This window comes from Thermobia domestica, chromosome 11 (genome assembly GCF_964235325.1).
Source record: "Thermobia domestica chromosome 11, izTheDome1.hap1.1, whole genome shotgun sequence".
Classification (NCBI taxonomy): Eukaryota; Metazoa; Arthropoda; class Insecta; order Zygentoma; family Lepismatidae; genus Thermobia; species Thermobia domestica.
The window spans coordinates 218,330,221-218,355,824 of record NC_137464.1 but is presented as its reverse complement, the minus strand read 5'-3'; the positions used below and the strand labels follow the sequence as shown (position 1 = coordinate 218,355,824).

The 25,604-nt window shown below is 36.7% G+C and overlaps 1 protein-coding gene and 4 non-coding genes across 5 annotated transcripts in view; 3 read left to right on the top strand and 2 right to left on the bottom strand.

Moving 5' to 3' along the window:
* Positions 1–2,343: 2,343 nt before the first annotated feature.
* Positions 2,344–2,425, top strand: TRNAS-CGA (transfer RNA serine (anticodon CGA)). The gene has a single exon. It is a non-coding gene; the product is annotated as a tRNA-Ser (tRNA).
* Positions 2,426–7,730: 5,305 nt separating this feature from the next.
* Positions 7,731–7,812, bottom strand: TRNAS-AGA (transfer RNA serine (anticodon AGA)). The gene has a single exon. It is a non-coding gene; the product is annotated as a tRNA-Ser (tRNA).
* A 4,127-nt stretch (positions 7,813–11,939) lies between these two features.
* Positions 11,940–12,021, top strand: TRNAS-AGA (transfer RNA serine (anticodon AGA)). The gene has a single exon. It is a non-coding gene; the product is annotated as a tRNA-Ser (tRNA).
* A 738-nt stretch (positions 12,022–12,759) lies between these two features.
* Positions 12,760–12,841, top strand: TRNAS-AGA (transfer RNA serine (anticodon AGA)). The gene has a single exon. It is a non-coding gene; the product is annotated as a tRNA-Ser (tRNA).
* A 7,626-nt stretch (positions 12,842–20,467) lies between these two features.
* dor (vacuolar protein sorting-associated protein 18 dor) overlaps positions 20,468–25,604 on the bottom strand; it is a 184,034-nt gene continuing 178,897 nt past the window's right edge. Inside the window, 1 exon segment of the mRNA XM_081731640.1 lies at positions 20,468–20,751. Within this exon segment, the coding sequence (XP_081587766.1) occupies positions 20,688–20,751 (64 nt within the window). The 3' untranslated portion in view covers positions 20,468–20,687.

Here is a 25,604-nt window from a genome sequence, read left to right as displayed (position 1 = left end):
TCTCAGTATAAATCGAGGCGACGCCGCAACTTCGACACATTCTATTTATTGACTAGATATTGCCTACTTGATATGACAACCTAACTATGACGTAACCCGGATGTGACTTACTACGACTCATGGAACATGGAATAAACACTGTGGTCTTGGAATTGGCTACGGAAAATTGAATTGGCTATGTAGCAAGAATTAAGCTCTCGGATTTTGATCTAGATACTGGTGTCTCATGTTGGCAAGCATTGAAAAGAGAGAGAGAGAGAGAGACTTTTGCTTTAACCGAGAAAATCTTAGAGGATGCATGCGGTAATTAAATGGGCCTACATGAAAAGATCTGGAAATGAATCTTGATCTACGTTCAGTCGTTCTACCTGATTCCACTGCAAATCTTATCACATGATCTCTTTCGGAGCAGTGATGGAGCAACGAAGTTATCATTTCTTGATCTACAATGGAGTTCCATGTTACGTCGACTACTCCGACAGCCAAACAATCAAATTCGAATATTGATCTGCGTTGTCATGAGTCTGTTGCATGGAAATTAAGTATGAATCTTGGACTACAGCTTTCCTTTAATTCTGAATTTCTGCCAATCTTCTCTGCACAAGGAAAACAACCTCACATAAATGTATCTAGACGATCTATCTAGTAGATGAATCCGATCAAGATCCATAGTATTTCGCTTTCTTGATTGTATTGGTGCATTGTGCCTACTAAACAAATTTCAGAATATTGACAATTTTCGATGAATTCACGAGTATTTGTGTAACTTTTACTCGAATAAAAGACAATTTAGCATATTTGGAGATGTTAGTTATTTTACAACATGCATTATTAGATTTGATCACTTGTTTAAGTATCTAAGTAACATACAGATGGTGATCAGAAAAATGGAAACACCTATAGTTGGCAACACATCAGATGCATGGGTTGGTAGTGGTGTCGTGGCGCCCGCAGCGCCGGACCACTAGTGGTGGTGTGTTAGGTCGGTCTCCATACTACGTCAGGCGCAGTGGAACAGCAGTGTCCAGTGGCTGCAGCAGACGGAGGTAGTGTAAAATGAGAGACCTCTCAGATTTTCAAAGAGGGCAAATTGTTGGTGCGCCGTTATGTGGAGTGAGTGTGACGGCAGTGGCTACTGTGTTAGGTGTGTCGCGCAGGGCAGTGTCGAAGGTGATGACGGCCTACACAACACACTAGAAAACCACATCGGGGAAGCGGAACAGTGGGCGGAAAAAAATCATGACAGGTCACGCCGGGTATTAAAGCGCATTGTCACGCAGAACCGTCGTGCCACTGTGGAGCAAGTGACGGAGGAACTCAATCAGCACCTCCCCCACCCTGTTTCGACAATCGCAGTCCGCCGCGAATTACATGACATGAACTTACGGGGTCGTGTTGCACAGGCCAAACCGCTCATCAGGGACCATAACGCTTTCGCACGCCGCAAATGTTGCCGCGACCATGCAACTTGGACCGTTGAGGACTGAAAACGTGTGATATGGTCGGATGAGTCATCCTTCACCCTATTCCCAACCAGGGGCCGTGTTTATGTGTGGAGAACGCCCAAAGAAGCTTATGATCTGCAGTGTCTCCGCCCAACTGTGAAACATGGCGGCGGCTCGGTGATGCTGTGGGCCGCCATATCATGATTTTCATTGGGTCCTGTGGTCACACTTAGCGGACGAATCACTGCCAACGATTATGTCGCAATTTTAGGAAACCACTTGCATCCTATGGTCCGGATGTTGTTCTCGGACAATAACGCCATCTTCCAGGATGATAATGCACCCATTCACAGAGCTGGCGTTGTTGCAGCATGATTTGAGGAACATCGGGATGAAGTTCAATACCTCCCCTGGCCCGCCCAATCCCCAGATCTCAACATAATTGAACATCTGTGGTCCGTCTTGGAAACGACTCCGGCGACGATTTCCACCTCCATCCTCTCTCACAGAACTGGCCGATGCCCTGCACGAGGAATGGTGTAAAATTCCACTTGCTACCATTCACGACCTCTATGCCTCCATCCCACGTCGCATCAAGGCTGTTCTGAAGGCGAAAGGTGACCCGACACCATATTAATCTGGTAAGTTGCAATTTCGTTCAGGATTTTCCATTATTCTGATCACCATCTGTATTTTAATAAGTTAAATTAACTTGCTAAATACATATACACAAATAATAATCGATAGTTACTAATAGATCATGTTAGTAAAACATGACACAATATTGGAAAAAGCCAATATGAGAACGGAAATCGAACTCTGATAAATCATTACTTCAAGATGAAAATGCTCAAGTTCAAGTCCCAGTGATACAAATAAATGGCTAACATGTTGCGTCGCAGTCGTGGCCGAGTGGTTAAGGCGTCTGACTCGAAATCAGATTCCCTTTGGGAGCGTAGGTTCGAATCCTACCGGCTGCGCGTGCTCTTTTTCTGTTCCTCACATTTTATGTTCTACTTGAGTCGATGGACAGTAGGAGTAAATATTGAATTCCATTTATTAAGATATGCTATTATCTTTCTTCCTCTTCTCCTTTGCGGGATACAATAATGTCATAGTCTCTTCGTTAAAGGTAGCATGTGAGCAAACAAATGCCAGAAAACAGATGTACTACAAGTCAACAGTTTAATGCCAGCAACAAACCTACCATTGATGTATTAGAATCTTCTCCAAATATTTGAATTGGAAGAACTAGTGTAAATAGGATCTATATATCTGTTGTAGTAATGTCTGGAGCGAAGAGGACTTTCACATCTAACAAAAGTTAATTTCATATTTATGAATCTCACATTTTTGGGATTGACGGTCTTGTGTCTCCTGCCGACCAGCAAATTAACACAAAAATATATAACTACTTTCTCATTCTTCATTTGAGTTTTCTAAAGTAAGAAAAAATGTCAAATTGCGCAAGATCTACAGATTTCATCCGATTTTGATCAAAATTTAGAGACACTGGTTTGCTTCGTTTATATGTGAAGTACTTACAGAGGGTTGGTTCCCGGCTTATTGGCCATCTAAGGTGGGATTTGGATTTAGAAAAATGAATCGTTAATTAGAACAAGGATTATAGAAAAATACATGGAAGAAACTTCTTCATCGTTAATTAAATTTTAAAAGTGGTGTGTACTAAAAACGTATAAATATGATACGCACATTGTATCAGCGTTTTTTTTTTAAGTGATACCGGTATCATATCACAGTTTGCTACACAAAATGGCAGAATTGAGATGCAAACGAATAATTATATCGGAAATTGCGATGAATTTATGAACATTATTACCGAATTTATCTACTTTTCCAAATATCATTATCTTTCCTTCATGAGAGAAGAGTTCTGTTTTGATGTCATTGTAATTACACTTCAATGATAAATGGCCTTGAGAAATTTGATACTCTCATTTAGTTGCCTTTAAGGTTAACAAAATCAATCCAGTAAGAACCATACATCGTATTACAGGAGATTGAACATAAAACTTGCGGCCAGAGATAGGCTGCTGGTCTTGACACTATAATACATCTGGAAATAAAGCCCCAATTGGCTTTTGAGATGCAAGATTATAGTTTTTCGGAAATTAAACGGCGTGACAAACATCTTGGCATTTGAAGGCGGCGCTCCTACTTCCCTTTAAATGCTGCTAGCAAATGAGAGGCCAGAAGTATTGCCACATTTATATTGTACACATCCACGTCTATCCTTTGCCAACTGATCGCGCTGTAGTCCGTCTACTTAGCCATAACCACATCCCTTTACCACTTGGCAATGTCGCGTTTTATTCGTTTAGCTGAAATGCCAAGATGTTTGTCACGGCCTTTAGGAATAGCAAAAATACGAGACTTCAGCAGTGCTTTTTCGTCCTCTTCTAGATCTTTATAGATTTTTCAAGCTCTGGTGACCAGTTCATTAATGGCACATCTAGTTGCTTCGTAGTATTGGACCAGATATATACTTTTTGCTTGCTTCCTCCAAAGCAGAACGTTTTTCTACTTTCTGTAACGACTTACGAAAAATCCATTGTATCGAAATGGTAAAAGAAAATGGAAGAATGAACTGAATCCGTGAAGTCCTTGAATACAATCAGGGGCGTCATTTAGGGAGGGCAGGAGGAGGCAATTGTCCCTCCAAGTGTTTGAGGAATACATATACTTTAATCAAGTGTCTACTAATATACTACTACAAAACGTGAAAGTCTTATGTCGGTGGTGTTGTTGCCCTCCCCCCCTTAAGCGAACTCTGAAATGATGCCCCTGAATACAATATGAGAAAATAAATAGTTCAGTTTTTTTTTAAATATTGAATATTCAATAGACAAAAAATGTTTAAATTTTTATAATATCCAAATATCGGCAAGATGACGCGATACCACCAGGTTAACAGTGTTCCCAACTCAACGTAAAGTTCTATATTTTTTAAATAGCACTACGTTATGTTAGTACACATTTCAAATCTACATGTTGAACGAAAACTTACAATATTATATTTGATATTCAAAATAAAGATGCTACAGTATCACATCCAAATTTGTGTGTCCTTTACAGCAGTAATAATGCACGCATTAGGGTTTCTTGCTTGGTTGATTGATTGAGTTGCGGTTGAGTGTCCCGTTTCGACTATATGAGACGTAAAGCTACAGCTTAATAGGATCCAAACCGTAACAGCTCCCATCGGGAATCGAATCTGGATCTCCTGCGCCGAAGGCGCGTACGATAAGCATATACCATAAGGAATTGCAATACAGGGTGGCTCAAAAGTAGGTATACATCCCTGCATTGATCAAGTATAACATTCTAGTTCAGGGGGTTTATTTGATTCGGCTCTTCCGTTCTTAAGATAAAAGTAAAATGGCACTAAGAACAAATAATAAAGAAACTAATCCTACCTGATGGATAACAATAAGAAATGATATAAAATGCAATGAGCTGATCAGTATGGTACTATATACCTACTTTTGGGCCACCCTGTATAATTTGTGTTAGGGTTGTACTATAACATTTCTGTTTGTATTTTATTTTATTAAATTTTATAATGAAATGTATTTAAATTTAATGTCTTTTTCTTTTTCAGCCAGTTCAGAGAACCTATAATCTCAAAATAAATGTTATTATTTACTGTCTACCCATTTTTAGATCACCCTGTATAATACAAATTCATTTTGAAAAACCTCCGGACACATAACTACTATATTTGAAGAAATCAGTAATATTGCATGGCTAATTAAAATTCTTGGTTATCCCAAAGAAAATAGGAAAATAATTCCCATGTAAATAAATTTTAAAAAAAAAAAAAGGTTACAAAATAAAGATGCCGTAAGTTCTCCTATTGTTTTGTAGAATAAAAGCAACATTTAATCTACTCGCACCTTAACTACAGCACATGATTAAATAGACATTTATATTATATAAATTCTACGCCATTTCAGCTACTTTACATTTCTACTTAATTTTCCCACACACCTTGTCGGCTCCATTTTTGATACATTATAACATCTCTCTTCTTTTCTTTTTCATTCAACTTTTATTTTATACCCAAGTTCAGAGGTCTATTGCGTCATCGGTTCATCGAAATGATCTGAGGAAGTGAGATCTCATGTTACTGCAATAACTTTTTTTCCCCTTGCGGTTGATGCATAGCTCCACCTATATGTGTGTTATTCTGCTTACGTCATTGCGCTTCATACTCTGTAGCCTGCCAGACGACTTTGCACAAAACGTAAATCACCGGATATACGTCACCAGTACGTGACGTCACGTATCTAATGTGAATATCAGTGTTGCGAACTGGTTATTTTAAAGCATGGAAAAGTTATTGGTATTTTAACTTGAAATCTTCAGTTATAGCCTTTGAAGGATTACTGTGGAATCTAACAGCTTTTACATATCCCTTCCATTGCTCTTATTTCTAGCCGTCTGAACTAAAGTTCAATACATTTTTCTTATTATTGGGTTTTCTTTTATTTGGGTTTTCTTTTATTAAAAACGAAAATTTAAAAAAAAATGTTTTTATGTCCGTTTACAGCTAGGGGACTGGACAATTGCCTCCTGGATTTTCGAAGGATGTTCAGTTCTTCAAAATACATGTCTAACGGATGCACCCCACGTGGGGGCCCTCTAAAAACTTAGCAACTCGACCTATATTTGTACATTTTCTTTAGAAAAAAATGAACTAACTATACATGTTTAACAGAGTAATTATTAGTGTAGCCTAAAGATTTTGGAAAAATAAACACACTGTTGAACAAGACTGCACTTATTTAATATAAAAACACCTTTATACGTTAAAGCTTACTTTACATAAAAGCTTACTTCTGTCCTTAGCCAACGCGTAAAGGTGTTTTTATATTAAATAAGTGCAGTCTTGTTCAGCAGTGTGTTTATTTTTTCTGGTTTTATTCGCAAGACGTTGACTATGATTGTGTGTCAGTTTAAAGATTTTGATCATACAGTTCTGTGGGTTGGGTCTAAAAGGGACAATTTCACTTTTTTGGCAAATATGAGATATTCGTCAAATTTTAACTCCTATAGGCCTAAATGGATAATTTCTTGTGCAAGAAAAGCAAATGTTAATATGAATGGTAGGCCTATATATTCCAAACTATTTCGCATTAACATTTGCCCTTCTTCTTGCACAAGAAAACATCCATTTATAGGCGTTAAAATGGAAGAGTATCTCATTTTTGCCAAAAAGTGACATTGGCCCTTTTAGATCCAAGCCACAGAGTTAGCTTGTATTCTTCCTTTTCTCGTAAAAACAACCTAGTTCTATATATATTCTGAAAATACAGGTGGCAGTGTTTAACAATTACATATCATCTTTTTAGATCTAAAATAACACTGGTTCAATAGTACAACATTTGAATGAAACAATCAATTTAATTAACTAATTAATTCTATGGCTTATGGAACTCGGAGGTTCAATGATGCATTCATAAAAGCTGACTTCTGTCCTTAGCCAATTGGATCTAGTTGCTACTATGTATTCCTATTTCTGCAAGATCCAACTTAATACTATCCTCCCATTTGCACTTAGGTCTTCCTAATGATCTTTTTTTTTTCTTTTTTTTTTCGATTGGGTTTCCAGTTAAAATTTTAAAAGCGTTCGTATTTTCATCCATTCTGGCTATATAGTCTGCCCACTTGAGCCTCCTTGACTTAGTCCATAACGATGTTAAATAAAAATTATAAATTATACAGTTCCTCGTTATAAAATTTCTGCCATTCCCCATTTCCATCCCTCCTGGATCCGATTATTCGCCTCAAGATTTTTTATTCTTAATACTTTCAATTTGTATTTTTCCTCAAAGTAAACGACCATGTTTCGGCCATACAGCACAATAGACATGATAATCATTTTACTTAAGCTTCAAATTCTTCGAGAGAATTCGCGAAGATAAAAGAGTTTGGACTGAGTAATAACAAAAATTCCCTGCTTTTAGTTGACATTTAATTTCTTCGTGAATATGGCTTTGGTCCGTAAATGTTGACTCTAGATATTTGAAATCGAAAGTAGGTTATTATTTGAAATTTTAACGTATCCATAATTTGCAGTCACGGCGAATATCCATTATTTAGCTTTTTCGCATTTACTTCTAAATCCATGTTCCTCCAGGCGTTTAATTAAACCTCTACGTTTCTTTCTATTGTCCTTTGCTATCAGGTTGAAGTCATGAATATAAGCCATTCCATTTGGATCTAGCATCTAATTTAACCACACTAAAAATGTAAGAAGTACGCAGTCGGTAGGATTCGAACCTACGCTCCCAGAGGGAATCTGATTTCTAGTCAGACGCCTTAACCACTCGGCCACGACTGCCATGATCTAGTATTTTAGATTTCTTTCAATGCCTGAGAATTTTCTCTGGAATATTCTGAGCACGGTCTTGTCCTTTACCCTCATTGATCTCTGTTTGATTCAGTCACTTCATACGTATACATGGTATATCAAAAGTCCGTGGTCATAAGCCAACTACGTTACAATCCATACGAGCAGATGGACAGGGAGGAAAGTTTTTTTTTTTTTTTTTTTTTTTTGAAATAGGTGGTTTGCTATGAAAAATTATTGTATATAGTTTGCCAGATAATAGTATTAATATTTATTGATATAGGTTTGCTTGTGTTAGGCTAATATGTGTCCCGAACACATGAATATTTTTTGTGTTCTAACGGGTCTATGGACGTGGTACGCCTGGAATATATTTGTCCATTCATTTACTTTACTTTTCTGAGTCAAATCACTACTAAACTTTTGATTCTCTTATCATATTGAAAATATTTAATTTGAACACTATTACCATTATTATTGAATAAATTAATTTGCAAAAATAGCCAAACCGTCAGCATTTCGTATAGTACTTGGTTTTCTACGTATTTGTTTGCTAACTTGTAGATTTATTACTAATTAAGGAAAACTGTCCTGTTCACAAGTTCTTGGGAAACTTTTGATAAGCAGGAATTACAAGAACTTGTTAAATTCAGATTCGTAGCTTGTAGCTTGTAGCTTGTGAACAGGGTTGCCAAATAAAATTAGTCAAAATAAGGGACAGGTTGACGAGATCAATAAGTATTATGGAAGGGTTTTAATAAACATGATCTAGTGGTAAAAAATGGGTCAGGCATCAAATAAAAAGAGTAATAATTTTAAACTGAAAGAAATACAAAAGTATGAACTAATACAAAGAGTTATTATAAGAAAAGTTAAGTAGATCTTACTTTTAAAAACATTCTATTTAGGTTACTTAAACTTTCTTCAAAAAATCGTACGGTACTTCACGCTTAACTTAAGTGCACTTATAAGCTTTCTGAAGTTTCGATTTTTCTTTAAGCTGTCGAAAGACTCATTGCAGCTTAGTCGAAGAGTTGATTGCTATTATAAGTTCAGTATTCATCAACTGGGCAGAACACCTATTTCTTGTGTCAGTCCATTTCAAATTCATATGTGAGAATAAGAAAAAGGAGACGGCCTGAAATATTTTCGGCAACTCAGAGCTTTTCTGAAATAGCATTTGCTATTTACTGCCCACACTCATGTCCTTTTCCGCCACCAAGATATCAATACAAATTTACCAAAAGGTAACTACACATAGGGAAAAAAGGCAACTATTTTGATATCCGTTTCCCGCACCGTCGGGTAATTAGGATAATTAATAATCTCATAAATAACACAATGAATAAAGGTACAGCAAATAGATTTTTAAAAGCTATATTCATCATCATTCACCGTAATATATAAGATAATTAAGATTATTGAAAAAAAAATCTTTCAGTAAACTTTCTTCAGTGACTGACAAACGCAGGGAAACGCCGTCACCCCACTTCAAAAAGAGTATCTATGGCATCATGGGCGGCGATTAGGGGGGGCAAGAGGGGGCAGTTGCCCCTCACTTTTTTGAAGTGGCTCCCTAGTGTATATAGTTTCATTTGGAAATGTAAAGTTTTTCTATGTACTACTGGTTCATAGAAAAATGGTGCCATATAATATTTACTGTTGTGTGAGTACATATTGGTTATTTGTTTTCCCGTGGAGTTAAGATAGCTACAGGAATTGCATTTTAATTGCAATCCAAAGCAATTAATATTGCAATTGCTTATTTTGTTTAAATGTCGTAGCATATGCTTGTAGTATTTACTGTCTTTCATTTTCTAAGAATAATATACATTTGATGGCATGTGTGGAATTAAAAATGTAAGTTTTTCATTAATCGCCAGTTTCAATGTAACTTCTACAAAACAAGCTTCATTATTTATTACTATGATTAATTTTATCCTTTCCATTTATTTGTTTCGCAAATTTGTTATTAAATAACCTAATCGCAATTTTCCAGACTGAATTTTAAGATGTTCATGAGCAAGGAATCAAATCTCTTCTTACAATTTCATTGTTTAAAACTACAAAGGGATAGTACCTACTTGCGTTGCTCTTGTCAATTTACTTGATAAAATATGAAATATGATATACGATATTTTAACTGTAAAAGATAGTATCCTATTAGGTATGCAACCTTTCGTCGAATATCCATATCATGTCTTGCCCCCCTACTTTTAAGGTCCAATCGCCGCCACTGTATGGCATCCCCCACTTCCTTAAATATTACAATGGACAAAGATATGCAAGGGGACGCGTGACGTCATACGTCCCCCTATTTTTTTGATTCACTTTTACCCCTGATTGGTCAGGAACTAACAGGTATCAGAAAGAGTCTGTGCATAAAGTTTCTCATATTATTCGTGAGCTACATGGCATATTATTACACCCTGATCAAAAATCCTCTCTTGCTCTCATATATTACATATCAAATTTTAAGTGTATGTGCTCATCAGCTCAAAAGAAACAAGAAATAATGGTGAATCACTTTAAAAACCCTTCCACAAGCCAGGATGTCTTTAAAAACCCTTCCACAAAGCCAATGTCTTTCACTAAACCTTATCTTTCACATAATCCAGGGTTAAAAGCAATACGTTTTAAGGGGCAAAATCTTAAATTTCCACGCTCAAAGTTTTGCAATGTTAACTCTCTATTTTAACTCCCCTACACAGGTCGAGTTTTGGAAAATTCCAGCTTATCCACAGTGGCGGCTCTTGAGGAACATTACAACGGTAAAAGATGTAAATCAAGTTCAATAGTTTCGGAGACAACAGGGTGATAGGTGAGTAGACAGGCAATGCAATGTTTTCTACCCAAACTATGTACAGGTATCAAAATCTTGGGGCACAGGCCAATTTCGTTATGAGTAAAGATCAAGGGTAACAGTGGATCTGAAAAGGTAGGAGAACGCATGACATCACGTTTCGCCTCCTGTGCCTATCTTTGCCCATTGTAATTTTTAGGAAGTGGAGGACGCCATAGATATTTTTGGAAGTCGAAGAACGACGTCCCCTCGCGTTAGCCTTCAATTTCACTGCTGATAAAGATGTGAAAATTGAAAAGAAAGGTTTCTGGAAATAGGTGTTGTTTTTTTAATCTAAAGTTTTTTTTTTTTTTTTTTTTTTTTTGCAACCGCACTATCCGTTTGGACTCCACACTGGTAAGACAACCTGAGATGTTAAGTGAAAGACCAATGCAATGTTGTCAGTTCAGAAGGCAGTCTCCTCGGGCCCTCAACATATCAATAATACAACATTGTTCTGATACCAAGTGTTATAGCAGGGGCGTAAATAAGGGTCCCGCAGACCCCGCATTGCGGGGGGCCTCAAACCATCAGGGGCCCCCAAATAGTGAAGTGGGGCGTAGAGAAGGGGCCCCGCACCACGCTGTCTGCGGAGGGCCCCCAAGCCTTTAGTTACGCCACTGTAGTTATAGGTTCGCTTGACACAACAGTGTGCATGTCCACTGTGTCATTTTTACGTGCCCTTACGTTGTATTCGAATAGCCTGCTCAATTGACAACGTTGCTTTTTTCATTGACCATAGGGGCCTTATCACTGTGGAGACCAAGCGTGTGACGTGATTTGAAAAATCCACCATTTTAGATCGAAAACCAGCTGTTTCCAACAACTTTTCGGATATAGTATACGAGAGTGCCTCATCATTTAGCGAGGACTCACGAAGTGCAGTCTTTTAAGGATTATTCATTGAGGATATAGGAACTTGAAAATGAGGTAAAAATGCTACTTTCATTTAATTACTGAGTAATATAAAATAAAATGTTCGTCGGTTTGCGTTGCGTTTCGTTGTGTTTTATGGTATGCGAAGAATAATAATGTGCCCTTGTACGTAGTGTATGAGTATATGTGGGGGATTTGAAACACATATCGCATGTCACGTGCACGTGGATGCTTCTTACTACTTCTAAATGTAATAAAATCATTTTTATACGTAGTGCAACAGTAGGAAGTATCCACGCGCACAGATCATGAGGCACTGTTGTATGACCGTGTCCAGAATATTCCCGAGAAGTTGGACAAATCCTCAACGGTTTACAGAGAATTAAGACCTTAAGTCATGGCAGTCGTGGCCGAGTGGTTAAGGCGTCTGACTAGAAATCAGATTCCCTCTGGGAGCGTAGGTTCGAATCCTACCGACTGCGTGCGTTTTCTTTTAACTATACTGTTGTAGTTAAATAAGATTTACTATAAAATTATATAATCAATAGTACTTCTAACGAGTAATTTGGAAATAGGACCTACATAACAGTTTTTTTTTAATTCGTTGTTTGAATGAGAAATCTAAAGTTGACCCAATAAAATAGTGACATACTTTGGTATGAGTTTGTAACACTGTGATGCTCTGATCTCTGTGATAAAAAGACAGGGAAAAAAGAAAGAAAGAAAAGCATGTGAAGAGCAAAAAGTGATGACGCCTTTGCAATAGTGGCATTCCTAGAGGAATTTTAATTCCACAAGCTTTGGAAGATAGAAACACAAACACTGTGGGAATAACTGATTCTACATGGTCATTTTTTAAAATAAAACTTGAAGATTGAATTGATAATTTCATGATTAATCTGAATGAATATTGCTGCTCATTTAGGATTAAATTGCAAATATCGTATTTCACTTGTTTCCCTTTATTGTGTCTGAAATGAATCAAATTTAATTTATCCATAAATACCTTGAATAATTTACTCTCCATATCCACACTGTGTTACTGAACAGGAGACAATAGCAATAAAAATACAACGACAATTAGATTAGTACAATAATATTTTTCTGAATGTGATTGGAGACTGATATACAAATCAATTAGGGAATCTCCATTAAATCCAAGACTAAAGTTGTGACTAAATCTCCACGATTTACAAGAATTCCAACCATTTGAAGCTATGGCAGTCGTGGCCGAGTGGTTAAGGCGTCTGACTAGAAATCAGATTCCCTCTGGGAGCGTAGGTTCGAATCCTACCGACTGCGTAACTTTTATAAAAACATGTAGTATTGTGGTTAAATAGGATTTACTATAAAATGATGTAACCAGTTGGAAAATTACAATCAGTAGCAATCCCAATGGGTAGTTTCGGAATGGAGGACACATAATAGAAAACTTTTATTTGTTCATTATTTGAATGAGAAATGTAGTTGACAAAAAAAAAAAAAAAAATAGTGACTTACTTTGGTATGAGTTTGTAACACTGGGATTCTCTGTGATAAAAGACAGGAAAAAAGAAGAAAAGCATGTGAGGAAAAAAGAAGTGATGACGCCTTTGCAATAGTGGCATTCCTAAAGAGACATTTTAATCCCAATTGCATTGGAACATAGAAAAGGAGAAAAAATAAACCTACGGGAATAGTTGATTCTGCATAAAACTTGAAGATTGAATTAATAATTTCATGATTTAGTTTCTCAATGAATATTGCCGCTCATTTAGGATTAAATTGCAAATTTCGCATTTCACTTGTTCTCTCCTATTATGTTCGATTTGCAACAACTTTAATTTATAGTGAATATTTTTGTTCTTCACATTCAAATTGTATTACTGGCCAGGGGACAATAGGAATAAAAATACATGGAGAGTTACGTTAATACAATAATATTTTTTTCAATGCTATTGGAGACGTGATATAGACCCTACTATACAAATCAGTTAAGAGAATTCCCTTAAATCTAGAACTAAATTTGTGACTAATCCCCACGATTTACAAAAAATCAAATGTTCAAAGCATGGCAGTCGTGGCCGAGTGGTTGCCGGTGGGTGTAGCCGAGCGGTCTGAGGCGTTAGGCTGATGATTGTGAGGTGAAGCCTATTGGGGGTTCGAGTCCCTCTGTAGTAGCAAGGGTGGAATTTTAACTGTCCTCGATGTTTCTGTGTTCGTGTCCCTGTCGTGTCTAGTAGTCCTGAAAAGTGGTTGCAGTAGAAAATAAGTCAGGAAGTTTTTAAAAAAAAAAAAAAAAAAGTGGTTAAGGCGTCTGACTAGAAATCAGATTCCCTCTGGGAGCGTAGGTTCGAATCCTACCGACTGCGAACTTAAAATTTTAAACATTATATATTCATTGCTCCTGGAAATTATACAATGAATAGATTGATTTGAATACAATATGCTGTTACTTTGAACTTAAATATTGTGCCCTGGATCAAGGAGTTGGCACGTAAACAAGAGTCTATTTAAATTTTTCTTCATTTAATTGTATTTTCTTTTTTAAAAGTTTGAAATTCCCCACTGCCCCAAAATGATCATAACTTTCTAAATATTCAATTCAATAAAACCACATTTTTTAAAAAATGATTAAATTCTCACTTCCAAACACCATTTGGTGACAAGAATAAAGTTAATTTATTGATAATACAGTAATTTAGCGACTGTTTAATTGTTACTTGACTATTTACGTAGCCCCTAGGTTTCGGCGCCTATGCCAGGAACCCAACATCTACTAATCTAGTCGAGATTGTTACATTCTAATTCCTACCGCAGAGCCCTGTTATATGATGTTTTTCCATTTTATCTAGGCCTACTCGTAGGCTTTTGCGACTAGAACTCTAAATACCGTGTGCGAGTTTCTCATTGCGATGTGTCTCTATTATCTTATACAATTTAATAATTGTTATCCGTTGTCGCTCATATATTGTGAAGTCTGAGCTATGAAATTTTCTTCATTGATAACTCTTTCTGCCTCATTTATTTGAAAAATTGTACGTCAATACTTTTCTCAAATGCTGTTATTCATTTAGCCACTAATACTTTCGCATTCATAGAGTATTCAGACAATTTATCAGTTTTCTCTTTCATAACTTCCTGACACTAGTCGCGACGACGAGTTTTTACACCGATTACTCCCACACATTTGCCACCTATTCGCCTGATCTAGCCCCTAACTACTATAATCTCTTCTCAAAGCTGAAGCTCCACGTGGTGTATCACAACTTAAAATATATTCTTATCAGATCAGTTTGAAAATGCAGATGCATGCCTGAAATGTTTAGTTTCGCTCTGGAAGAAACGTCGCTAGCTGAGGAAATTAGAGAGAGAAAAAAAAAGTTCAAAAAATTTCCAAGCTAGTTTCTTTTTGGGGGGGGGGAGGGGATAAGACTTCATTTTGAAGTTCTCAGCGTATCTTAAAAAGAGCCCTAATTTGCCGTAGTGCAGTCTCCCAAAGCAAGTTGAAATTTAATCAAACTCAGGAATAAACTGCATGTGGTTATTTGATAAACATTTCGAAGACACGGTCTCTATGTTTAACTTGGTAGTCGTGTGGAAAATATCAGAATAAAAAATCATATAAACAAATGTGAAATAATTCTGCAATCTCCGATTGAACATAAGTATGAGAAAACTAGTGGTGTGCTTCAGAATTACGGAAATAGAGGTATTTTTATTGGTTGCATTATGGTTTTCAAATTACTATCCTGTCTTGAACTGCTAATTAAAACATTTCAAGGAAAAACTGTTATCCTAGCAGGACTTCTGAAATCTGTGGTATTGATCCAGTGGCGTAGGTAAGGGGGCCCAGAGGGGCCGGGCCCCCAAAGAGGTCCGACAATGTACTTTGATACTTTGATGTTTGTATTTTTTTATATTTTTATGTTTATATATTTTTTTGTTTGTAATTTTTCTATATGTACCTATAACAGCACTTGCTCCCCCCCAAACACACATCCTGGCTACGCTACTGTATTGATCTTCTTAAGTGGCATTAGTGACTTGCGTTCTGAAAAAAATAGAAGTTTTCTGTGGTATTTTGGAATTGCGAAAAAAAAATTAAGAATTTCATCTTCTTCTAGTACCCTTCCAAGACTGAAGAAACTGCCAGAAAGATTATCTCAACATTTATATTATTATTATTATTGTGGTGTTTGGTTTACCACATTATTATTATTATTATTATTGATATAAATCTATACGAGCCTACTATAGAACAGAATACTACAAGATAATTGATCCAGCAATTTTGGGATTAAAGAATAAATTCGACCAACCAGGAATTAACCAAACTCTAATCATGGAAAATGTATTATTAACAGGCAAGAAATGCGGTAATTTGAAACTATATCCGGAAATTGACACATAATTTTTAGATTTGGAGTTGACATTGTTCCTGATGAATGAAAGCATTGCTGGTGTTAAAATTGCAGTACTTGTTTCCCGTGAAATGAAACTTGAAGAAAGAAGTTTAGTTTTAAATTAGGGTAAGCTTCTTCAATTGCTGTTGGTTTTACCCAGCGGTCGAAATAAAAAATGAAAAGCGCAGGTATATTTTCGTACTTTAATGAAAATGAAATCTTTGATGGTTTCGTTCTTTAATATTCAGCTATACCGTCCAATCAAATTTCAAATTTTAGCATGAAAGTAGAGAATCAAACTTTTCTTACTCCTATAAAATAATATATGGAACAATGGCTTCTCATTCGGGAAGTCCTGCGATCGAATCTTAAGGCCAGTCATCTTGACTGAGACTTTCCATGATTTATTCTTAGCCACACCACCCAAATATCGGGATGATACCTTGAACAAAGGTCCTGGCTCACTTCTTTAACCAACAATCAAATCAAAAAAAGGGAGGTTATGTAATATAGGGTCACAGTTGTTCATATCAACAAATAAATTTGCTTATCCTGTTTTTCTTAAATTCGACGGAAATACGGTAACGATGTTCCATCATGGAATTTTAAATGCGTATGAACAAAATTAATATACCGGTATAGATCTTTTGTTTCTGAAAGTGCCGGTATGAAAAGTAATGGAATAAAGGAGAGGCTACTAGCCCATTTAAAGCACTAGTTTTATTGAATTAAGTTGTAAAGCAGAAAGATATTTCAGTACTCTTCACAGCTTATGACAGAAGAAAGACATAATTTTGTACTGGCCATTGAGAAATGAGACTAACTTGGATCATACCTGTTGGTTTTTCATTAAGTTTATTGATCCTTTTTTACTGAATATATATTCCCTATGCCGTAAACGTCGCCAACACCTAGTGGCCCACTTGCCGGTAAATGTCGATCGAAGCTATAGCGCCACTGGCTGCAGGGTTTCGTCGAGTCGAAATAGATATCTAGAGTCGGGGTATTGAAGTTACCACCGCGTAGCAGCGAGGACTTCATTTTGGTCCGCGCTTCATCGATTCGTCGTGGAGAATCGCGAAGGGACCAACACGAACTATCGCCAGTTATGTGCATGCGGTTATTAATTATATATTATTTTTTCCTGACGAATTGTTCCTAAAGTGAGCTCCTGGGGTGAAAAGTAACCCCTGCCTCTACATCATGAAGTGAAAAATCTTGAGATGAGTACGTATAATTGTATGAATTTATATGACAACTGTAGCCGATCATTTGAAAGTGAATATAGAAGAACCATGAAATAAAGTAAATAGACGTGCATCATTTTGTTATAAAATTACATGGCGAACGGACTTTATCTGATCTGAAACTGTTATCGTTGAATATACATGGTTACAGGAGCACTCTGATTAGCCAAATTAAAAATACCTCAAGGATTTATGCCTCTACAAGCTACTTCTTCTTCATTGCCTCTGGCCAAGTCGGAAAAGCACGCGTCTAGTAATTCAAAGGTTGGTGGTTCGCGCCCACCGCGGGACACTTTTTTTTATAGTATTTTTCAGACTCTCCTTAATGTAAACAAATTACGCATATAGGCGATTTAACATATTTTTTTGGGGGGGGGATTTTGTTGTTCATTGGCGTTTCGTCGCGTCTCTGCCGCTGGTGGTATAATTTTCAAAATGGAAGTGGGGCCACCGTGGATCGTCGCTGCGGGGCCGCCAATTTTTGGCGAGATATTTCTAGTTGCCCATCGGTGGTGCACCGACGCTTATGGCATGGGGTTATTTTGACATGAATAACATGTATTTGTTTTCAGGTAAAATACGTAAATTTGTACAATTGTTGTGGTAGGTCTTGGAGATTGTACGTACTTGCAGGAGCGGAACTAGGACTTTATTTCGGAGAAGAGACATTATTTACGAACATTGTTATCTTATTAGTATTGTGTTATATCTTTTTCGTATTTCGGGAAAGGGGATATATGTTCCCTCTGGGTTCGCCCCTGTGCATCTGTAAGTTTATGAATTACATTTTTTTTTCACTACATGCGTTACGATAAATCATTAAATTTTCTAGTATTTTGTAAGAATTTAGATTTCTTAGGATTTGTACTAATTTAATATCTATTCTGTTTCAGTTCGTTACACTCAAAGTTAAAAGAATAATTCAACCAGGCAGTCGGAGAGGTCTGTAACCAGAAGTAGGGCGCTCGTGTGGTTGTGGCTATTAGTGTACTTAATAAGTATACCCATTCAGCACATTCTGGGCTATATTAATTTAATACATATAAACATCAATCCGTCCATACGAAATTTTGCTATAGCGCGCGGCCAGGAGAGAGAGACTGAGGTACCTAGATATTTTATTATGGAGTCAGATTTCTGAAGACACATCATATTCTTTCGATAAAACAGAGGGCATCAGACAATACAATTGCTTGTGTCAAATTAAACCAAACAAATTCATAGTGTGCAGTTAAAAAGTAATTTGCGCATGTGAAATGTAGTATGTTTCCTCTGAATATTTAAAATCTAACGATGTCAGTGTTTCAATTTATTTTTCTCCCCTCTCCCTTTAGAGGGTGTATACAGGGTTGGAGCCAGAATTTTCTGACGGAAGGTGCACCAGTAATTACCAGCACACTTAAATTGGAATTTTTAAAATACCTTTAGGTATCTGTGGTGTGAATGAGGAGTTGCCCTGGAAATGCTGTGTCTGGTCTCGGGAAATGAGCCTATGGCTTTACCAACTGAGCCACGTCCGCTTTGATCGGTATAATTTTCAATATATAATTAGCTTGCTGCTTAACATCAGGAACTTCTTTAATCATGGACACTTGAAATATGATGGATACTTGTATCGTACAGAATCCTTATGAAAGTGTTGCTATTTTCACTGCTATCTTCTCATTTTTGATAGTGTACATTTATAACGAAGATGTGGGGGGAGTGCACGTGCAACTCCCTTAAAACCGGCCCTGGGCGTATATCATATATGTTCTGAGTAACTGTTCTCTTCTCAAATTCTGCTTGTTTCATGTGTCTAGACCAGTCATTTCCAACTCACTCATGTGTGACGTAAGAGCGGGGTTTAGATCAGATTGAGAAAAGAAGGGGATGGAATGAGTTGGAATGGAATAAAACAGATGTTGGCAGTGTTCGATTAGTCATGAATCGATAAGTAATGTGCGTAGGTCGTTCAATATATGTTTCCCTAAGCTGTATTTAGAAACTATACATTCATGTGTAGGTGGGTTTTTCCTCACCTGTCCACATAATTCCCATTGACAGTCACGCGTTTGTCTCACTGTTGTACAGCGGGGGACACTTCTAAATGGTACAGCCATATGGAGATTTACGCCTAAGGTGTACCATTTAGAAGTGTCCCCCGCTGTACCAACACCCTTTGAAAACAATCATGGCTCTGGCTATTTAGCACTCTCCTTACATTCCGCTTCACTTCTTCAATTTCGAAACGTTCACCTTGCAATATAGAATTTAACAATGGGAAAAGATGGAAGTCACTCGGTAGAGACCTGCACTTGCCGAAATTTTCGGCCCGAGCCCAATCCAGCCCGAATGTACCTAGGCCCGGCCCGGCCCGGCAAGTTTTTTTAAAATTCCTGGCCCAAGTCCGGCCCGGGCCGATAAATTTTAAAAGTTTCATTTTGTAACATTTTTCACGGACACACTTCTTCAACGTTTGCTTTTATTCTAATTATCGTTTAACGAAAGTCAATAATTATTAAAGAATTGCAATTAATCGGCCCCAGCTCGGCCCAACCTGAAGAGAAATCAGTGTCGGCCCGCCCAAGCCCGGGCCATGCAGGTCTCTATCACTCGGCGCTGAATTAAGGCTATACGGAGAATGGGGCAGCCGTTCCCACCCTAATTCTTCAATTTTTTCTCTTTTTAGTGGAGATGGGTGTTATTGTCAAGAAGAGACCAGGTCCCTTATGTTGAATTGCGTTTCCCTGAAAAAGAATTCAGGTTCGACATAAGGGACCTGGTCTCCTGTCAATTGGTAATGAAAAAGTGAAGCGAAAGTGAGGAGTGCTAAATAGCCAGAACCTGATTTTTTGCAAAGGGTTTGGACAAATTAATGTAACGGTGAGACAAATGCCTGAATCCCACTAGGAATTATGTGGAGAGGTGATGAGGAAGGACCCACCTACACGTGTATGTATAGTTTCCAAATACAATTTTTCATTTTTTTTTTTTCAACTTAGGGAAACATATTGAACGTCACAGAAACATACCTTATCGCAAAACAATCGACTATGCCTTGTTTTCCTATTTCCATTGTCTTCTATCGATGGTAGGTTTGCTGCATTCTCCTTGCTCTCTCTGTGAGGCTTACTGAGGATACGAGCAGAAAACTGTGACGTCACAGTGCATCCAATTGGAAATAACTGGTATAAATCACAAACATTTGAAAGTAGCTATGAAATCTGCTTTTCCTTCTAAAAATTGGCTCAGCACTAAGCGCTTTACCTCACAAAACGAACTTGGTCCACAAAAGGAAATACGGAAACATTAAAAATATCGCAGAAGTGTACTTTATTCTGGTTTTCCAATACAATGGACAAATATTTACAACACTTTCTTGATACAGAGGAAAAATATTTCTTAGAAAAACATACATCATATAACTTCTAAACTGCATAAATATTCACAAATATATACATAATAAATGAGGCGTGATATAAATCTGTCATTTATAGACAATGAAATATACAAGTTTGCAACTATACAGCTGCTTTATTCCCATTCCTTCATCACTCGCTCATAATCTTCATCTTCTATAAATGGTTTGCTTATGGACCTACAAATATATAATATTATGATTATTATTATTACTACTATTACTGTACAAGTTCATATTTCTTAATTTATTGAAGTGAGGACAAACACTTTCAAAGCTTTTTTTTTTTTTTTTTCAAAACTATCAATAAAAATTTTGTGAAAACAGGATTTTCTGTAACACTTTGTTTTATCTAGTGGGATCTCGACAACTCGAAGCTGAAGAGAATACATAAAAATTCGAGTTATCGAATAATTAAAGTTCCGGTTATCAAGGTAACCACAACAAAAAATTCGAGATACCGAGGTTCCGCATTCCTCATTAAAAGTGACTATATAACTTCTATAACTTGAAGTTTTATTCGTTCAATCCCTATAATTCAAAGCTGTGGATGTTCCAATGAAGGATTTTCATGTTTAGACATGAGTAAAACATAATTACAGTAAACATTAGCAACAATGACAATTACGTAAAATCATAGAGTTATAGCTTCGAGTTATCAGGAGAAATTCGATCTATAGAGGTACATTTAGACTTGACTTATAGACTTTGACTTGTAGAGGTTCGCAGATACAAAGTTAAAGTTACCGAAGTTTTTAAATATGATTATGAAACCCTTAAAATTAGACTTATCGAGGTTGTAATTTTTAAACATTCGACTTACAAAGGTTATTTTAACATTGACTGTTATGGAGAGTTCAAAGGAATCGGAAAAAAAAGTTATCAAGGAATTGGAGTTGTCGAGGTCCAACTGTATAGAATTTGAAAACAACGTTATTGGAACAATTTATTATTTTAAGAATGAATCACTGAATACAGGATATATCAATCTATTTCGAACATTCCCTATTCATGAACTCGAACTTATTCGGTTGCCTCTCTAAGGATTTATGGATTGGAGTTAAACGTCCCTTTTCAGTAGCGAGGCTAGCTGGAATCCGAACCACCGCACTACGTTCAAATTTCAAGGTTCTTTACCAGATATGGAACCCAGTATCCCATGGACCAAAGGTGTGTAGACTAGCCACTAGGCCAGTGGGAATGACTGACTTCTTTATATATATATATCAGCGTTTTATTTAAGCGGTGTTGCATCGCAGTTTGCTACATAAAATTCTAGAAATGCTATGCATCATCGTCACTTACGAAACTTCAGTGTGGGCTCTCGAAATCCAAGACCCAAAGTCACTTTTCGGAAACTAGATTACTAGCTAAACATGAAACTCTCTTCTGCCCTAGTTGTTTCACAGCTTCGGCCCAGAAATATAATTCATTTTGCCATGCTCTCCTCTTGCGCATTGAAATGACAAAAGAATATTAGTGTTCGGTTTAAAATAATAATAATTATAATTTCTTTCGCTGTCGAAAATGCGATACAAAACTTATAAATTGCGATACAAATTTAAATTCGTTTCGAAGTTGCTACACAGAAAGGAAAAATAAATAATAATAAATAAATATTAATTTTATACATATATATATATATATATACAGGGTGGTACGTTAAGGTGAGTCCAAACTTCAATAGAGGATTCCTCTGAGGAAAGACAACAGAAAGGATACGCATGATACCACTGTTGCGGAGATATACAGGGTGAACTAAAGGACACGACGCACGTCGTTGGGTATAGAAGTAGGCATGAAGGTCATCAGAAAGCTACACAGCCACATATATATTGGGAACAGTCAAAACAGTGATCAGCGTACCATAGGCGTAGTTAAGGGGTAGCTAGAATAAGACAACGAACACTCGGAGCAATATTTAATTAACATGACTTTCGGAATGACACATTCCTAGGCAGGACATGGTTCCACACTGGACACAGAGTTGTTAGAAGAAGCAGTCAAAATGACCACGATTTCTGGAAGTATTCAAAATGGCTAGATCTCTGCAGAGACAGACACGAACCGATTCAATCATGGATGCATGCACGTGTTCAATATCACCTATCGTTACTCGGTGCAGCAGACGATGTGTTTCTCCAGATCATGAATATCCTCGATAGACAACAAGTCGCAAACGTAAAATTCCGCCATGTTTCTTCCATGATATCTGCACCTTGCCATCTAGTAAGTAAATTCTCGCACATCCTGTATATCTCTGGAACAGCAAGGTATCATGTATATACTGATATAGACATTTCTGTTGCCTGTCTTTGTAGGAATCACTTGAAGTTTGAACATACTTTGGTATTCAATCATATATATATAGAGAGAGATAAATAAAATGAAACGTTTTGTGTTAATGAAAAGTATGCAACATGCAGAATTAACGTAGTGGTTAATGCATCGCCACGCTAACAGGAGACCTGAAATCGATTTTCGGTTCAGTTGCGATTTTTCACGCAACAAAGTGTTATAGCTCCCATCAACAAGGCGAAATGCCAATAATATTTCACTTCATATTTTGTTTATACAATCTTATCCGTTGATTTGTGTGTAGGGTTATATAGATGATTTGTTGATAAAAGTCGTATCTTCAAACCTGATTTTTTTTTTTTTTTTTTCTCCTATCCACTGCGTTTGTCCAACATGATTTTTCGGACTAATTTAAGCATATGTGTTTCACTCGAACCATTCATCCATTACACGTTCTTCTAACAATGTTGTAATACTCATTTTCTTCACTGTAACGTATTTCATGCACGATATGTCATGGACTGAGTAACGTCATCAACCAGTACGCCTTTCGATTTTAACAATACGTGCAATACAATGTGCGACTTGTGGAAGACTCGGTAACGATATAGCAAAATTAGACACACTACTTTCATAAGATATGATGAATGATCTAGAATTAAATAGTCTTTCTCATATAGGTTAACTTCAACAGATTAACTGCTGTGTGCACCAGTGATATTTAATTCAAATGAATAAGTAATTTTAAATCTAATCAAAGATAACATTATCTTTCCGAAACACCCTAGAAAGAAGCCTTACCTAAAGCAGTAATTCTCAAGTTTTTAAGGTCATGTATCTCTTTTCACCCCAGATGGAAGCAACACTACCACTAGTGTTTCTTCCAGATACAACGTGCCGGACGGGGGGAGGGGGCATACTTAGTATTTCGGGGGGCACTACTGGTACTATTATATTTATTATTATATTATAGACGTATTATTCTGGGGCACTCTCAGAGCTCCAGGAGGAACTGCCCCCAAAAACATGTCTGGAAGAAACACTGATCACAACTTTCTTGCTTCCTTATTCCAACAGAAAATTTGATACAATCGTCAATCTCTTGTCGCGATTTGTACAGTATAGTAAAGATGTATTCTGATGATGATCGCAATAGCTGCTGTAGGTTTATTTTTCTTATCATTATTCGCCAAAACTTCGACTCGTGAAAAGGCAAAATGTTAAAATTTTAATAGTTTCGTTAAATTTCAGGAACTTAACTTTGAAAAAAATTTGAGTCCAGTTACTTTTACTATAAAAGTACTTCTTTTATTAGTTAAAACATAAATAAATAATTTTAAATGATAAAACAGCATTAAAAGAAAAATAGTTATTGATTTAAGTATTCAAACTACTGCTAATAAGACTAGTATTATTCAACAGTGAAATATATCGATTTTTTTTCGGCAACGTTAATCACATAATATGCTACCTATGTACCTCTTTTATTTTATTGTTTGAGTTTTCCAGTCAACGGTTTTGACTTGTTTCATTTAAATGTAATTGCTCCACACGCTCGTAAGAACATTAATGTAATCAGCACTTCGTAATAAAATTACATATAAAACTCAGGGGTGCAAACTACTTGCCACACTTATAATAGTTACTTAATGAGTGATAGGATGCATATCAATTAACTGAAAAAGAAGAAAAAATACTCACCAACGCACCCATATAATAACCCAAAGCATATGTTTCAGCGACCAAATTATCATAATCTTCAGTGGGTATTCCGTAGGACATAGTGATGATGGATCTTGAATTATTTCCTTTAAATTTTCTAGTCAGGTAAAAGATGCCTGTGAGTTATATATCCGTACAATCATACCTTGTTAATAGCACTTCATCTCGCATGAAGAATCGGTACGATTTAAGAAGTAACCACCAGTGGAGTATCCACACCAGGTCTTAATTTCAAGTAAAGTGGTATTAACACAATAGCTTTATTTATATAGATATATAATTCACAGGCATCTTTACCTGACAAGGAAATCTGAAAGCAATACTTCAAGATCCTTTAACACTATTTTGAAAACAAATCAGAATATGTCGTTCCACAATCAGGGTGATGTCCTAACGAGCGCGCACTGAGGAAGATAGCTTTTTTTATTTGCTTGTTTGTTCGCTTTTGTTCAACGTCAGAGACGAGTATGCACTACGGTTAAAGGGTAAGATGATGATGAGATGGAAGATAATGATGGAATGACTAGGATGGAACTAGGAGGAAAGGGGAGAACTCCGAAAAAATCCACACACACGCTGTTTGTTCACCACAAAGCCCACTTGGCGGGAACTGAGATTGAACCAGGGACCCCACGTGCCAGAAGGGAGGGCTTTATCACTGAGTCACCGCGGCTCCATTGCTGATCGTAGAAACGTATGTGCTGAGTTGTTACTAGGGTGCTTTGATGAGTAGATCTCTTCTGATTATAATGAAGTTCCCACGAAAACAAATTATGCAAGGCAGATCTAATATGTGAGCAAAACGAAACTGGTATTTAGGTCAGAAGATAGGTGGAATATGACAGACTCGAATTTCTTAACAGAAATAAACAAATCTAAAAATTACACAAATAAGTAAAGATGTCCAAAAAGATGTTGATAAAGAAGAAATGAAACTAGAAGATCTCATGTTCCATTAAAAATGGGAAAGAATGTTAGGAGATAGAAAATGAGGAAGAAATGTGTTCATGAAA